Source organism: Drosophila kikkawai, chromosome 3L (genome assembly GCF_030179895.1).
Source record: "Drosophila kikkawai strain 14028-0561.14 chromosome 3L, DkikHiC1v2, whole genome shotgun sequence".
NCBI lineage: Eukaryota > Metazoa > Arthropoda > Insecta > Diptera > Drosophilidae > Drosophila > Drosophila kikkawai.
The window spans coordinates 27510807-27529088 of record NC_091730.1 but is presented as its reverse complement, the minus strand read 5'-3'; the positions used below and the strand labels follow the sequence as shown (position 1 = coordinate 27529088).

At 44.0% G+C, this 18282-nt stretch overlaps 1 protein-coding gene across 1 annotated transcript in view; it reads right to left on the bottom strand.

Annotated features, from left to right (window-relative positions):
- Myo81F (Myosin 81F) overlaps positions 1–18282 on the bottom strand; it is a 530639-nt gene that overhangs the window by 289946 nt on the left and 222411 nt on the right. The window contains exon 9 of the mRNA XM_070285196.1: positions 9345–9466. Within this exon, the coding sequence (XP_070141297.1) occupies positions 9345–9466 (122 nt within the window). The remainder of the gene's footprint in view (positions 1–9344; positions 9467–18282) is intronic.

The following is an 18282-nucleotide window of genomic DNA, read 5'->3' as shown; positions in this document are numbered from 1 at the left end:
TAAGTGATATATCAGCAGCGCTACGCTCTGCTTATCATTCAGCAATTGGATGCTCACCATATTTTGCACTCTTTGGTAGCAATATGATTTCGCATGCAAAAGATTATGATTTGTTGAGGAAGTTAGAAAGTCTAAAAGTGGGAGAGAGAATTTTGGATTCTGACAAGCTGCAAATTATAAGGGAAACCATAATGAACAACATTAGCAAAGCATATAAAGCAAATAAAAGGGTATACGATCTTCGCACTAGGTATGTAACTTATCAGCTAGGAGAATACGTGTATAGGCGGAATTTTGCTCTGAGTAATAAACTTAACCAATTTAATGCAAAGCTTGCTCCAAAATTTTTAAAGGCAAAAGTAGTACGCAAGTATGGTAACCATTGCTACGAATTAGAAGAGAATGGAAAGGTAATTGGCAAATTTCACGCGAAAGACCTGCAAAAGTGTTTAGCTTAAATATGATGACCATTTTCCAGCTTCTTTTATTACTGTAAAAGCTAATAAAATAACCTGTGCTGTGATGGTCAAAGCTTATGTTTTCTAACTCTCTTATAAAAAACTGAAAAGCTCAAAAGATAAACCCGCGCTTGTAACCTTATCTTGTCAGCAAAACCGTAATATTGGACCATAAGCTTACGCTAATGCATACTCGAGAGTAATTGCGAAAAGTTTAAGGCCTGGCGATTTAGTTGAATAAAGCCTCTGAGATTAATAAGATCGTTTCTGCTGCCAGATATAAAGTGAAGTGGTTACATCACCTTTTTCACCGAACACGTGTTTTTTGCACTTGCCAAATTTGCATGGCAGATAAAATTTTAATTGAGTGCTACACGTATTATACCACCTAATGGCAGGAAGGATATTTGTCTAACAATCATATTTGATAATACAAAAAAAAAAAAGAGGAAATCATTTCTTTGAAATCCGTCAGGTAAAGCTTGTATTTTTAAAGAAATATTTTGTTTGATTAATTGAAATAATCCGTACAGGATTCTGGATATATATTATTAGAAATATATATACTCGATTTGGAAATTTGTCCCAAGGCAGTGGAAAACTTGATAGAGCCCACCATATAAATATGTTTTATGGCTTGATCAATTACGTCACAATATGTGCCTTACAACACGGGAGCTGCTAATTATTTGAAGACGAAAAGGAATCGAGATCCAGACGGCCAGTTCCAACATTTTTTTTTGAGGAGCACATTTCTTAACCTAATTATTATTTTATATAACATCTATTCTACTTAACCTAACCCTGATAAAAAGTTACACCCACACAGCTACAGGCCTGCATGCATACGTGGAATTAAAAGGTAACAAGTTAAAATTAAAATATCTATCAGGAAATATATATAAATACAAAAAAAAAACTAATAATATTAATAATGGAGAAGCACATAAATCTGAATTAATTTTTTTTTGTCACTCAAATACTTGAAATTTAAATGAATTAATTAATCAAATTATTTACTACTATTCTTTGTTTCATTAATATTAAAATAATTTAAGCATTAGACTAAGCCTATAGTATAATCCAATTATTATTGTCTTGTTGACTTCGCGAATTAGAAATGACATTGAAATGAGCTTGAAATTTGTAAAGATAAGGGAGTTAATTAAAGCTATGAATTGTATACGAATTTAAAATGAAGAATATTGATTAAAAGATGAATAAGGGGTTCTAAAAAGAATAGACACACATTAATTCAACTATGGGTTAACAAATTATGCCTTAATGAAAATTGTTAACAAGGTAGGGCGGGTAGTAAAGGGCACTAACATCTCCCCTTAACAAATACTCAATACGCATATATTAACTAAACAAATTTAACACCTGGCTAGGTTAGCACATTTCTCTTGTCTGTGTCGATAACTAGAGTTGATAAAGAACCCCCTTCAATCCGACGAAGTCCTAGCCGAAAACGTCCCAGTTAGTGCTGGAAAAACATCGATGTTTGCTTACATCGATGTTTGTGAGTACTTTCATAAAAAACATCGATTAATAATCGATGTTTACTAAAAAAGGAAATCTATTTTGTTCTGCCTAATTTTATTTGATATTATTTAGGAAATGGTGTTGGCTGCTCATCGCTGAAGTGTTTGGATAAATAAATACTAATAAAGCTTGAACTCCAAAGCAATTGCTGCCTGCTCGGCATTCCGGCTTGAAAAAAAATCCAGTTTTTTGATCTAGTATGCCAATTTTGCCTTCTTGCTCGGTTTTCAAGTGACAGTTAAAACTAATCGATGTTTAACAAGTAAACATCGATGTTGGACGATTTTTTAGAAACATCGATTGTATCGAATAAACATCGATGTTTGTTCCAGCACTAGTCCCAGTGCTAACCGACACTCAATCACACTCTAGAAAAAGGGAAGACTCCTGTCAACCAAAGACTCAGTACAAAATGTTTCAAAGTGTCTTCTGACTTTGCGCTTTATATATGTCGGAACTGTCCAGATAGGACAACTAAATCATATAGGTGCAATCGAAAAAATTGTAGGAAAAATTATAACTTCGCTGTCTTTCAACATATTGTCATCTTCTCTGCGACATGGCCATTTTGTATTATTCTAGAATTTCTATTTTAATTTTATGAAAATTTGGACAACTATATATATTGTAACGAATCTCTCCGGCCGGGATAGATCCCAGTCGTGACCAGGGATCCTCTTCAAGAAATTTGTATAGAGGGGACGAGAATATCTGTAGGAAATTATTAAAACAGCGTATGGGGCCCGGGTTGCGAACTTACGCGCACTAAATTTGGTCGCCGAGGGTCGGCTGGCTTGTGCTGGTCGACATGGTCAACTGGATGCACCAGGATCTGACGGGGCACACGCGCTGCTTGTCGCTGTCTGGCTGCCGCGCTGCTTTGACCGACTCGTCGATCTGCTTGATCAGTCGGTCTCTGACAAAAGCTGCTTGTCGCACACTGCTTCTAGGTACTGCTTGCGCACACTGCTTGCTCAGACTAGCAGAGTGGCAACTCTGTCGGACTCCTGGTGGAATTGGCCCGATCTTGCCCAAAATTCGTCGGCGGGACGGAGTGGGGTTACCAGGGGATCAGGGAGGCTTTATCAAGCTAATGGTAGTTCCTCTGCTTGAAAGTTGACCAGGAGATGTGGGATGGCCCGTGTAGGCGGGGTGCGGCGGCGATTCGTGCCGAAGTGTCCCTAACCTCGAAGTGGGCAATGAAGCGGATGCACTCGTAGTCGCGGCGACACACTGTGCATGGAAGGAAGCCAGTGCTGGCGTGGCGCTGCGGCTGCGGGCACTAGAAGGATCCCTAATCTGAGCGTGGACAGAGGAGTAGGTGTACTCCAGTCGCGGCAGCGCGCTGTGCACGGAAGAGCCTGTGCTGGCGTGACGCTGCGGCTGTGGGCACGAACGAGGATTCCCAAGCTGAGCGGGGCAGAGGAGTAGGTGTACTCCAGTCGCGGCGGCGCGCTGTGCACGGAAAAGCCGGTGCTGGCGTGACGCTACGACTGCGGGTACGACAGAGGATTCCTAAGCTGGGCGTGGGCGGAGGAGTAGGTGTACTCCAGTCGCGGCGGCGCGCTGTGCACGGGAAAGCCGGTGCTGGCGTGACGCTACGACTGCGGGTACGACAGAGGATTCCTAAGCTGGGCGTGGGCGGAGGAGTAGGTGTACTCCAGTCGCGGCGACGCGCTGTGCACGGAAGAGCCGGTGCTGGCGTGACGCTACGACTGCGGGTACGACAGAGGATTCCTAAGCTGGGCGTAGGCGGAGGAGTAGGTGTACTCCAGTCGCGGCGACGCGCTGTGCACGGAAGAGCCAGTGCTGGCGTGACGCTACGACTGTGGGGCACGGAAAGGGATTCCTAAGCTGAGCGGGGCAGAGGAGTAGGTGTCCTCCAGTCGCCTGTGCTTGCGTGACGCTGCGGCTGTGGGCACGGGAAAGGATTCCTAACTGGGCGTGGGCAGAGGAGTAGGTGTCCTCCAGTCGCGGCGGCGCGCTGTGCACAGAAGGAGCCTGTGCTTGCGTGACGCTGCGGCTGTGGGCACGGGAAAGAGCGAATGGAGACTGGCCGGCAGCAAACACGTGCGAATGGAAGCTCCGAAAACGCAGTGTTTGTGTCGTCAGCGGAAACAGAGACCAGAGAAACCTGAAAACCGGGGCCAAACACTACTTTGAGAAATACGACTACGGGTGGGCTTTGGTTGTTAGTTTATTGTTTGGTTTGTCTAGGTGTAAGTCCTACTACTGCCTTACAGAAAAAGCCTACAACTTTCGTCTCTAGCCCACGTGTTGAAGGGGGCGTGGATCTGCGTATTGCGTTTTGTTATTCCCGGAATCGAGAACTCTTGCCGTTCGTTTCGCGGTTCGAAGGAGCACGCGGTCGTTAGCGTGGACGCGTGGGTAGAACTTGGTCGCGGAGCGCGGTGATAGGTACGTCTGTTCAGGTCAAAAGCTGCCAACCGAAGAGGACGAATCCCGGAAGACGCGAGCTGTCATAGCTTTTGGGAACTGGTGGTTCAAACCAGTTCGACGCGATCTGATCTAGTTCGACTAGTCGATAATTTTCCCGTTTAGGCGACTTCTAAGGTGCCGAACTTAGCTTACTATTTTAAATTAGCTATTCTTACTTTAAATATACTTCAAGTCTGTGTCGGTTAAGGCTTCAGTGCCAACTTAAACGTTTAATTAATGAGATTTTCATGTAGCTCGAGTGCCGTCTTAATCCTAATGATTATATAATAGGGGGGAATATCGATATACTTATTATCTAATTCTTAATTTATAGCTAAATGTTGTGCGCCTGTAGAATAGAGGCGTCACAATATATACCTGACAGAGGAACGATTCCGAAATTTATTTAAATAAATATATAACTTAAAGCTGGGAATGTAAAACTGTAATTGTAAAACTGTAAATATAATATATCTGGTAAAGGTAATGAAAGCTGTTATTACTTTGTTTTTGTTCAGCATGTTTATAATTTTATATATATATATGTCGGAGAAACCGTCATTTCGTTCAACCGTAGTTAAGCTAGCAAGTTCTGCTCGCCTGCGCAGTCTCAAATTGAATGTCACATCACGCCATCCTTTGGCCCTTTCACCTTTTCTCACTTTTCACTCAGACGACAATCCTAGACAATACCTAGCTGTCTCTCTCACTCTTTCCTATTGTTGCGACAGACAAACAGACCTCACTCAGTAACAGACAGTCTTCTGTCCTTGTCCTGTTACCTGCTCAACTGTCATTGCGCCTGCGCGCCAAATTATAACGATTTTTGTGGGTACACACTTGTTTAATTTATTATTGCTTCTCTGTTCTTTCGTGCGAGGCATACACTGTTTTGCCAACGTAGCCTGGGCGTGGGTATGAAAGAGACGGATATTGTTTTCCGAGAACTCACCACACCTGCGTGTGTGTTGCAAGGTAAAAAGGAGTTGAAAATGAATGACACAGCGTTTTTGAGTGGCAAGCAGATTGGTTGAATAATTGAGGAATCATGCCACGCGCCAGGAAACGTTTCGCCGAAAGTCCAGTTGAGGACTCCGATGCTGGATCCTCGTCATCAGAAGTGGGATTACCTCCGCGTCCAGCCAATGATGCAAATCTTCTAACAATTCTTGATCTGCAAAACCGTAATTTCGTCGAGTTAATAAAACAAGTACAGTGCTCTCGAAATGAACCAAAAGACGGAAAAACCATTGTGCTGCCAAAGTTCAACCCTGATTGTGCAGGATCAGACGCGCTGTCCTGGTGTTCAACAGTCGACTACATATTGTCTGAAAACCAGCTCGTGGGCAGCGCTCTTGTAATGGCCCTCAGCAAATCATTGGAGGGCACCGCATCTCACTGGCTCTCGCAGACATGTTTTCCCGGCATTACATGGACGCAGTTTCGAGAATTATTTTTGCGATATTTTTCCGGAACTGAGACTTTGGCCGCGACTGTTATGAATTTGCTAAACGCACGTCCAACTGAAGGAGAGTGCTTGTCGTTATATGGGAGCAGAATGGTCACCTCGCTAATGGCCCGCTGGAAGTCGCTCAGCGTTGAGCAGATTGCAGTATCCGTCACGTTGGCACATGCAGCTGGCATAGATACACGGTTGCGCCGTTTGGTTTTTACGACGGACATCAAAAGACGAAATGAGCTGCATCAGGCACTCAAAGCCTTTTCGTTTGACGCCGGACAGAGACAGCATTCGAGTGACAACGTATCGGCACCAGAAGGAAAAAGAGACAGAGCTATGCCTCACATCACGTGTTACAACTGTGGCAAACCCGGCCACAAGAAGGCGGAAAGTCGCTTTAACAAAGAGACAACTCATTTGGAGCAGCCCCGTAATCAACAATCTGGATATAGAGGAGCAAAAGATCTGTCATCCGTGATCTGTTATAAATGTGGAAAATCTGGACATGTTTCTACGGTATGCCCGGATCGCCAGGAGCGTCCACCGGGCACGAGCAATACAATCAAAGATGTGAACATATGCACCGTACTTGACCCATAGAAACGTTGCTGCAGTTTGGTGAGTCGTTCCAATTTTACTTCGACTCCGGGTGTCCGCTCATCGAAGAGACTGTACCCACGAGATTACTAAAGAATAAACTACTGTTATATGTTCTGATTTTTGAGCGTTCTTTTGAAGTCTTATTTTACGTAGTTCTACGTAGTTCATATCAAATCGGACGCTCCGATTGGTTGCGAAATTTTGGGTAGGGCATCGGCGTAACAATTACATCAGGGGGAAGAGGACCATTTTAAGTGACCGAAATATGAGGAGATTGGTATAGACTTGAGGAATTAAATAATAATTATTGAGACGTATGCCTGAGAAGAGGATTACCACGGAATTTGGATGATGAAGGTGGTGATGAAGAGACCACGGAATTTGGATGATGAAGGTGGTGATGAAGAGACCACGGAATTTGGATGATGAAGGTGGTGATGAAGAGACCACGGAATTGGGTGATGAAGGTGGTGATGGAGAGACCACGGAATTGAATGATGAAGGTGGTGATGAAGAGACCACGGAATTGAATGATGAAGGTGGTGGTAAAGGTGCCACAGATCAAGCCGGTGAGGGCTGTGATTTTGAAGTAGAATGAAGACGTGTCATGATACGCCCGAATAAGTTCCAGGTTTCAGAACTTTCTGTGTAGGTGGGTGCCCGAGTTATGTGGAAGGCTGAAATTTTGGTAACGTTCGAAGGATTGTTATTTGGCCGGCCTGTGAATCAAATTGCAAGCTATTTAAGATGGCCGGTTTGTCTGGAAATGAGCTGTGGGCTAAACTAACTCAATTATTGACTGGCCAGTATATCTTGTGGATGACTGTGTGCTAGTGGTTGGCATGATGTTTGAAAACGAATGAATTGTTTGGACTTAAGTTGGTGGTAAGCCGGATCTCATGGCAAAAGTTGTTTAAAAGTAAGAAAAAGAAGTCTAGGAGAAAACTTTGAAATAATTTTGTTCGATTCTGATTCAGAAATGATCTAAGAAAATGTAATGAAGAAAGAAGGTATTATGCGAAACCCGCTTGAACTTGAATGAAGATAAGAGAATGAATTTGTAAAACCGTTATGTTATAGACTCACGAGGACGTGAGATATGTCAGGAAGGCCGTGTCGCAGATTATTTTGTTAATTCAAATTATAACGATTTTTGTGGGTACACACTTGTTTAATTTATTATTGCTTCTCTGTTCTTTCGTGCGAGGCATACACTGTTTTGCCAACGTAGCCTGGGCGTGGGTATGAAAGAGACGGATATTGTATTCTGAGAACTCACCACACCTGCGTGTGTGTTGCAAGGTAAAAAGGAGTTGAAAATGAATGACACAGCGTTTTTGAGTGGCAAGCAGATTGGTTGAATAATTGAGGAATCATGCCACGCGCCAGGAAACGTTTCGCCAAAAGTCCAGTTGAGGACTCCGATGCTGGATCCTCGTCATATATATGTCGGCGAGTTGGTTGCTAAGTGCAAATTTGGAATGTTTGTTGCCATGGCAACAGAATTATTCGGCATGCTCAGGTATTGGTAGCCCTGTAGGTGTCGCTGGCGCGCAGGCGCAATGACAGTTGAGTCGGTAACAGGAGAAGGACAGAAGACTGTCTGTTACTGAGTGAGGTCTGTTTGTCTGTCGCAACAATAGGAAACGACATCAGAAGTGGGATTCACCACAGCCTCGCGGACAATTGTGATTAAGTGATTTACGGTCGATATTAAATGCAGTGGCGCATCGAAAGCTTGCGCAGCCGCGTGGTGCAGGACACCGGAGCCGTGATAGGCAGGCGAATGCACTGGTCGCGTGTTGACCCGGACGGTTGCAAGTGTCATCATTGTCGGCCAGAAAAGTTGGGAAAAATAGAGGAAAGCAACAGCCGCACACTGGCGGAGCTACGGCTGAAGTACAGAGAGCTAACGCGCTTCAAGCGTGATAACAGTGGTCACATTGCATCTCTGTGCACGAGATGGGTATCGGCGGCTGCGAGCGGCAACAACAACTACAAAGAGAAGCGAGTTGATTTGTGTGCGATGATTCAATCTAGGGGCATACAGTAACAGTATCGGGTGAGCCCTTTCCAATTATTCTTTGATTTGGGAGCTGAATGCGGTTAAGAGTAATTTGGAAAATTTGGCAAAAATACAGACTTCTAAATTCAGCCTGAGGATTCTATTTCATGTAATAATTGAAGATTGCCTACGAGTAGTAGTTGGTTATGATTCAAGCAAGAGCTTTGCTCTCTGAGGGGCCGAAGTAGTTAATAAAATACGAAATGCTGTACGCACACTTTTGAGACTGCTATTTTTAAAGGGGTTTGGGTAAAATGGTCATTATAAGAAAACCGCTAGGCTCATAATTCTGCAAAAATAAAGAGGCGACGTCAATTGAATGACTAATAGATTGAACCAATTTTTGATTCGCAGTGCAGAATATTTGCAGAGTTATTTGACATTAAAGTCAATGTTATGATTTTTTATTGTCCTGTACGCAGAGATATGAGAGCAAGTGTATGTGTCTTGTGGAGTCCAAGTAGCCTTTATATGAATTGGAAATACTGGTTGGCGTGCAATTATTATGACATTTTTGGCATTGTTTGCTCAGATGAAAGTTTGTAGTCTATACTTATTGCAGATGTAATCATTTCAAAAGAAAATTATAGAGTAGAGGATGAGAAAGCGCAAGGCAAATGTGGAATTCTTTTTGTGTCCAGAATTCACGTGACTGATTTCAACTCCGATAATTTTTGGTCAGAAGATGTGGTAGGTTGTGCATTAAAAAAAATATATAGGAAAATTAATTAAAAAATTAAAAAAAAAAATGGGAGTCTTAAGCTGAATATACACTTACCATGGTTTTGTAATCTGAAGTACATCAATTAAAGACTGGAGCTGGTAACGAAAATGATCACTCACGGTTGATTTTGATTTAGTTGATCCTCTAGGATAAGTTGAATTTAAGCATTGGGGATCCTAGAAAAATATGTACCATTTATATTAATGTTACTAATTTTTGTATAATTAAAATATATATACAACTGATTCAGGCTAGGTTTAAGCTGGGCCTACATAACCCTTAAAACGGCATTCGTCAAATTGAGAATTGATCCGATTGAATACATTTAACCTGCTGGTTGCTTTACACGGGTCACTAATGTGTTATGCAGTAATTATATTCTAGCAATTTTAACCATGATACTTACGAAGTCCACCCTCGTCTTCTCTTTAAAGTGCTTGTGCAAGAACAACATAGTGACATTTTCAAATTCTATATTTTTAATTATTATAAATTTTAACCTTTAAGATGATTGCGAACTTTAAAAAGATTACCCATCTAATTATTATTATTTAGCATCCATTGCTTTTTGAATTCAGAAACAATCTAGGATTATTTATTCATAAGATTTTAGCTTACCAAGATCTTTCAAATACCTATACGATCGAGACTGAGCGCCCGCACATTTTCGTTTCCTTTGCGATGTTCTATTTCGAATAAGTATCTTTGAAGTTTGATAGCCAATCTACTGCTTCGATCTAATTCGAAGACTTCAGTGGTTCGTGACTACCTTGAAACTATCATTGTCAACTACTGCTATGTATTCGAGTTCAGTAACTGTATAGGGCTTTATTACGCTTCTTAGTCATGACGTTATGACGTGAACAACCGGAATCATCACATTGGGCTAGAACTGCACCTACACCACTGCGTAATAAATAGTTGGTCATAATTAGGGTGATCGAGACAGGGAGCCGAGGATAATTTTGCTTTGTATTATCGTAAGTTTCTTGAGTCCGATTGTTCCAATTTAGGGGTTTGCAAAGTAATAATTCAGTGAAATGGAAAATTACTTTGCAATAATTATATATGAATCGCTGGTACCAACCAGTGATACCAAGTACATAATATTCTCAAATGTTTTTGGGTCTTCGGAACCGGAAATTCAGTCACAGCGCTCATTTTGTTTGGATTTGCGTGAAGTGTGCCGTCCCCTACCAGGTAACAAACTGTTTCCAAGCAGAACAGACTTTTCTGGAAATTTAGTGTCAATCTAGATTTGCGCAATTGCATGGCTTCTTCAGAAAGATGCAAAATATGATTTTCGAAATTGTTTGACAAAACAAGCAAATCGTCGAGGTAGACTAACACATTCAGTTGATAGGGTATGACCACGTGGCAAAAGGCATTCTTTTTAATTGGTGAAGCGGGCGATATGGAACGGTAAAAGCATTCTTATATTTGATCTAAACAGATCTACCAGAAAGCGTCTTAGAGATCTATTTTAAAAATGGAGTGCATGGGTGAAGGGCAGTCCATAAAAGTCCATAATAAGAATGGGGTATGCGTCCTTTACAGTGACGGCATTTAACAATATTGAATAGCGCCCAAATAAGAACACGTCTTCATTTGCTGAGTTAATATTTCAAACTGAATTTTATTTATTTAAATCGTAGCTTAAATAGCTAACATGAGAATGTACATTTTTGAACTTAGTTTTAGACCCACGCATCGGACAGTTCCCGATCGTGGGAAATACTCTAAGTGCGATAAGGGTGCACACAGTCAACCCGATAGCACATATCTTAAACAAACCCAGACCGCTCACAGGAGGTCATATTTCGGGTTGCTTGTATTACACAGGCCCAAGTGGCGGTTTTACGTAAAGTTATACAAGTACAGTGCACTGCTGCAGAGATTTAATGCGTAACAGATGCATCTTATCTATTTACATGTTCATGTGTGAACAAATATATTTAATTAATAAAATCCAAAGCCCGATTCAAACCAACACACGTATGCGCTAGTGTTTATTTATCCGAATTCCGACTTTTTTTTTCTTTTACATTGCCGACGGCATATCCCAGTGAACTTTTAATTTAGTAAATTGATAGTTACATAATTTTTTTTTTTTATCACTGGTCAAAATCAACAATACTTGACCCTGTCTCAACGACGTCAGGCCTAGCTCCTCTCAGCATTTTTCGCCAAGGCATCAAATGTCAGGTGGGCAGGCTCAATTCTTACGAAGTCAGGGTGACTCCAGCATCGTATGTTTTAGGGAAAATTACCGTGTTTGTATAAGTCCAAACATCTACAGTGGCTCGCGTCAAATTTAAAAATTGGTGTAATGGAAAAGGACGTGAGCCATGATAAACCTGGTCGAAAATTCTTGACGTATGCTGAGGCAGGACCAAGACTGAAACGAAAATTAGTATCTAAATTGGCCAAAGAAAACGAAATTATTGTTGCAAGCCGTTTTAGTTTCGGCAAAAAAGCCAAACAAATCGATGATCGTGAACTTTCGCTACGAAACGTGTGACGCCTCTATTCCTCGGCGCACAACCTCTCATATAAACTAAGTTCTAGACATTAAGTATATATAAATACTCCCCCCCCCCCATATTATAGCTATATTATAAGCATACATCTTAAGACGGCACTGAAGCCACGTTCAATCATTAAATCTTTTAGTTGGCACTGGAGCCGTAAGCAAGACAACCTTGGAGTATATTTAAATAGGGATAATTAAGCTAACGAATAAGCTAAGTTCAGCACCTCAGAGGTCGCTAAATCGGGCACACTATCGACTAGTCGAACCAGATCCGTTCTCGGTGAACCGGTTCGAACCACCGGTTCACTCAAAAGCTATGACAGGTCGCGTCTTCCGGGGATTCGCTCTCTTCCGTGGAAAACTTTGTACCGAGCAGACGTGCCCATCGCCGCGTCTCCGCGACCAAGTTCACTCTCTTCGGTTGAAAACTCTGCACCGAGGCAGACGTGCCCATCGCCGCGTCTCCGCGACCAAGTCGGAAATCAAAGTGGATCGTGTCCTCGTTGACGACCGCGACGTACGCGACCACGCAGGGACATCGGCTACAAGAGCCCACGCATTCGCGCATATAAATCTTTGCCAGACAACGACCGCGATCGGCAGCCACACGCCCGCAGACACGTGGGCTAGATTCGTAAGTTACAGGAGTCAATTCTGTAAGGCAGTAGTAGGACTCACCCTTAAATAAAACATAAAACAATAAACTAACAATTGAACCTACCCGTAGTAGTATTTCCTTGGTAGTATTGGTCACGGTTTTGAGGTTCCCCCGATCTCTGTTCCGCTGGCGGCCCCAAAAATACTGCGTTTCGGCATTTCCATTCGCACGTGTTTTACGGCCATCCAGCCTCCCACCGATCCGCTCCCGGGCCCACAGCCGCAACGTCACGTCAACACAGGCTCCTTCCGTGCCCAGCGTGCCGCCGCGACTGGAGGACACCTGCTCCTCCGCCCCCGCCACGCTAGGAATCTTTTCCCGTGCCCACAGCCGCAGCGTCACGCCAGCACAGGCTCTTTCCGTGCCCAGCGTGCCGCCGCGACTGGAGGACACCTGCTCCTCTGCCCCGCGCCGCTAGGAATCCTCTCCCGTGCTCCCAGCCGCAGCGTCACGCCAGCACAGGCTCTTTCCGTGCCCAACGTGCCGCCGCGACTGGAGGACACCTGCTCCTCTGCCCCGCGCCGCTAGGAATCCTCTCCCGTGCTCCCCGCCGCAGCGTCACGTCAGCACAGGCTCTTTCCGTGCCCAGCGTGCCGCCGCGACTGGAGGACACCTGCCCCTCTGCCCCACGCCGCTAGGAATCCTCTCCCGTGCTCCCAGCCGCAGCGTCACGTCAGCACAGGCTCTTTCCGTGCCCAGCGTGCCGCCGCGACTGGAGGACACCTGCTCCTCTGCCCTCGCCCCACTAGGGACCCCCTTCTTGTGCCCGTAGCCGCCGCGCCACACCAACGCTGGTTTCCCGCGCACCGTGTACCGCCACGACTACGAGTGCATTCGCGCCCGTATCCACTCCTAGATTAGGGACACTCCGACACACGCTGCCGCCACGCCTGCATTGGCCATTCCGCACACCGTGCATCACCACGGTGACACGAGAAACTCTGCCTGACCGACCCGTAGCCAGCCTCCGTGCCCAGCCGGAGTTGACTAACACCTCTCTGACGCCCTGGCCATTCCCCCGACCCACGTCGCCCGAATTCTGGGCGAAATCAAGCACATCCCGCCAGGAGCCCACCGGAGTTCCCACTCCGCGCACCGGCGAAAGCAGTACAAACAAGCAGTAGGCGCAAGCAGTGTCTAAAGCAGTTCGCGACGAGCAGCTTTCTGTCAGGGACCGACCGATCAAGCAGATCGACGAGTCGATAAAAGCAGCGCGGCGACCGGCCATTGACAAGCAGCGCGTGTGCCCCGCCTGCTCCTAGAGCATCTCGTGACCACATCGTCTGGCAGCCACGTTGTCGACCCTCGGTGATCAGAACTTAGTGCGCGCAAATTCGTAACCCGGGTCCCATACGCTGTTATACTAATTTCCTACAAATATTTCCGTCCCCTCTAAATAAATTTCTTGAAGAGGATCCCTGGTCACGACTGGGATCTATCCCGGCCGGAGAGATTCGTTACAAACGAAAATATTAACGGAAATGTATAGAATACTAAGCAGCATGCTGTTATTAAAATAAGTCCTGATAAGGCCTTATCCTTTTTAATAATGGGGGGGGGGGGGGGGGGTTCTAAAAAAACAGCAATACATTAACATAAAAGCCATATCTAATCAGCACGGATGCGATATCTATCCACCGTATTGTGCGCTTACTCAAATAAAGTTAAAATGTAGACCCAAGCGAATTATTTATTCTGAAGCAAAGGCAAAAGTATCGCTTTAAGATTTATTAAATCATACTGCTGACCGCAAATTGGAAATTCAAGAAGAAGTAATTTGTCAATTACACGTTACGCATAGTAAACTAATTGCCAGCTATGGCTTTGATGGTTAAAACGGGCAAAGTGTACAGTGGCGAGCACAACTGAGTGCATGTTTACGATTCTGACTTTGGCCATCAATAAAAACCAAACCACACAAGCAAATCCAACAATTCTTTTGTATTATTATTCTTAATTAATTTTCACTTATTTTAGTAAAGAAAGAACAACTTATAAATTCAAATACTTAGAATAAAAAAAAGCAAATAAACTCACATAAACTCAGTTTTGCACGTTTTATGTATTGTACCTTTTTTCGACTTCCACATCTCTTATAAACTAAATTTTATGTTTTTTGTAACAGATCTACCTATATATATGTTCAGTTCTATTTTTGGTGGTTGTATATCATAGTAAAACGTATTTTTGAAGAACGAAGCTGGTATACGCAGACTATACGCAAAGTTTCATTCAGATAGCTTTATAACTGAGGGACTAGTTTGCGTAGAAACGGACAGATGGACGGACGAACGGACGGACTGCAAAGTATATATATTCTTCATCAGCATCAACAGCCGAGTCGATCTAGCCATGTCCGTCTGTCCACCTGTCCCTCAGTTTTAAAGCTATCTGAATGAAACTTTTCATATAGTCTTCTATATACTCTTACTGCTATATATGTTGTGACGACACGACCGGTCGCCACAACATTATAAATATATATATATATGTAAATACAATCTATGCTTATAATTACTTATATTCATACGATACCTAAAATTAAGCACACACACACACACACACCACCCGGCACGAAGCCATACACACGCACACACACACACACACACACACACACACACCAACGGCATGAAGCCAAATAAACCCCGCGAAGGGAAATTCAAAACAAGCACTAATAGGGTCTTCCCACACACCGTCAAAGCGCATCTGGCATCCGTTGAACAAACGGTCCATAAGGTTTTGCCGTTCCGAATTTTCTCAATTGGCCCTGCATCAAAGCGCATCTAAATGTAACGACCGTTTGTTTGGCGATAGTTCTTCGGTGCAACTCTGAAAATTTGACCATCACTACGAAAGTGTATACACACTTGGCGAGAAACAAATGAGATATGGAATTTAAAACGTGGCGCCAAAGCTACAAGCATGCCCAAAATAGATGTTGGCGTTTTTTTCGGTATATTCTTGCCCCAATATGTCCCCAATTGTTACTATTTAATATAAACCGCCTACCTCTACCTTATTTTAAAGATTTTGGATGCCTATACCACCTATAGACACTTTTCGGTGAATTTGCTCTTTGTTAGAGAAAAATCATTAGAAAAACTAAAATTCCTTGTCATTTAAGTCATTTAAATTTATTGCGGATAAATTCTGACGCAATCTGTGCCTTTTGCTGTTGTACAACAGCCAAAATAGTTGGTAAATGCTCCATTTCAAATTTGCAACTGCCAATTCGACCGCCTTTGTTTACGTTTTCATGAGCCACAGCTGATCGATCAGCTGTTCGGATGCAGATGCACTTTGATGCAGCTCTGTGGGAACACGAGTTTCGCATCTGCGAAAAATCCCAAACGTTCCTCACAGATGCGCTGTGTGGGAAGACAGTATAAGCTTTAAAGTTACGCGCGCAAGTGGCAACGCTGTCGGCGATAGTGGCAGAGCCTGGCAACGCCAAGATCGATCGCGGCAGCCCTGCCGGCAGAAACTAGGTCACGGCCACACTCAGAAATTAGGTCAGTTTAATCCTCGCAGAATTCTTAACCGCGCAAGTCGTGTCGCTCCGCAGTGAAGAAGTTCAAGTGCCAAACCGCGTGTCCGCGTCGAGAGTAATTTTTCCGGAAGGACCTCGAAGGACATCCATCCCGGGTGAGCATGGCCGCCGGCCTTTAAATATATTGGGGATCTATCACACACCCGCCGCCAAGTTATTTCATCAATAAAATACCGAATTAGAAAACCATGTGCTTGAATCGAATTGTGCGTTTTCCCTGCCTTCGTTTGCGGGCCGGCGCCCCTCGCCGGCAGTGACCAATTCCCCTCCTGCTTTCCCCGTAGCACCGGAGTAATTCCGGGTGCGGGCGAAAGCCGGACGGGAACAGGAGCCCGTGGCTGCTGGATCTTTCCGAGCCCGGACTTGCCGCGAGGCCGCCGGTCCCCCTTTCCCCTTGCCCCTCAGAGAGCCATCCCGCTGCTGGATTTTTCCGGGCGAGGATCTGGGGTTGGTCGCTGGATTTTTTCCGAACCAACTGTCCCGCTGCTGGATTCTTCCGAGCGTGGACGCAGGCATCGGCTGCTGGATCTCTCCGAGCCTTTGTCCTGCCCCAACGGACGCCGCGCTGCTGGATCCTTCCGAGCGTGGGCGTGGGCGTGGCTGCTGGATCATTCCGAGCCCTCTGAGCAATCCTGCCGCTGGATTTTTCCGGGCGAGGATTCGGGGCTGACTGCTGGATTTTCTCCGAGTCAGTGGTCCCGCTGCTGGATTCCTCCGAGCGTGGACACAGGCCTTGGCTGCTGGATTCCTCCGAGCCTTTGTCCTGCCCCGAAGGCGCCCCGCTGCTGGATCACTCCGAGCGTGGGCGTGGGCGTGGCCGCTGGATACTTCCGGGCCGCTCGTCTCGCCGCTGGATAATTCAGGGCGCTGACGCGGGCTTGACCGCTGGATTATTCCGGGTCGCCCGGTTTTCCCTGGCCAAATAATCCCGTACAAATATTTACTTCCCCATTTTCCCCGCTAGCTGGCCAGAAAATTATCGGCGCTTCTCCGTTCTGGGTGTCTCACAAATTATAAATTTTGTGAGGGGACTCTGGGCCGCTGAGGATCACCCCGGCCGCCCAGACGCTTCCTTACAATGTATGTCAGAACGGGCCGGATCGGACGACTATATCATATAGCTGCCATACAAATGTTCGATAAATTCTTAGGAACAAAATTATAACTTGGGTGTTTTTCAATATTTTTGCATCATTTTTGAGATATACAGGCCTGCTCCGGTAATCGAAAACGGCAAGATTTTTTCGTTTTCGTTTTTGAAAACGAGAAATTGGTGCTCCGGTAATCGAAATCGAAAGATTTTTCGATTTGAAAAACGGGCACCTTTTTCTGGCCGGAATGAAAAGTAAATGGCTTTTTCTATATGAAATCAGACCTTATTTACAAAAGGAAAAAAATAGTTTACTCAGTGGTCTATTGATGTTTATTCCACACCACCATAAGATCATTCTGGCAGGTAGTTATTTTATAAAAAATTTATTTCTGACCCCACCTCAGATTTGACAACAAAATTTTTGCCGTGTTCAACCAGTTTTCTCGTTTTGGCGATAGGTCGATAAGTTCACCGCAAAAAGTTATCGCCAAGGTTGCCATACTGTTGGTGAAACGGAACAGCCAGTTAAAAATACTTAGAAATTTATAAATGAAATCATTAATAACTTTAAAGGACCGCCAAAATGGTTGTTTATAATTAATGCTATTTCATGTGATTACTTAAATGGTCCAAATTAACCAAATAAATATTTGAGACCACCGGAATTAAAACTGTGAAAAGTGTGGCAGCATCTTAGGTGCATAGATTTGCTTAATTCTACCATTTCTTGCCTTTTTCTGGCTTAGATAAAGGGCAATTGTAAATATAATAGGCAGTACTTTACGTTGTTTGCTTTTTACCAAAAACACAAGTTAGCTGCTTGAGCAGTAAGAAACGATGAGAAATTGAAACATTCCGATAGCAGAAATTTGCCGAAAACCGGAGCAGCTAAAAACGAAAACGGTTCGTTTTCGCCCAAAACGAAATCGAAAAAATTTTACGATTACCGGAGCAGGCCTGATAGCCATTTTATATTATTTCAGAATTTTGGTAGAAATTTTTAGAAAATCGGACGACTATATCTTATAGCTGCCATAAAAACGATCAGGAAATTAATAGAAAAAAATGATAACTTCGTTAATTGTCAAAACTATATCATATAGCTGCCATAGAAGCGATCAGTAGAAGTAGAGAAAATGTAAAGCTGGGAATGTATAA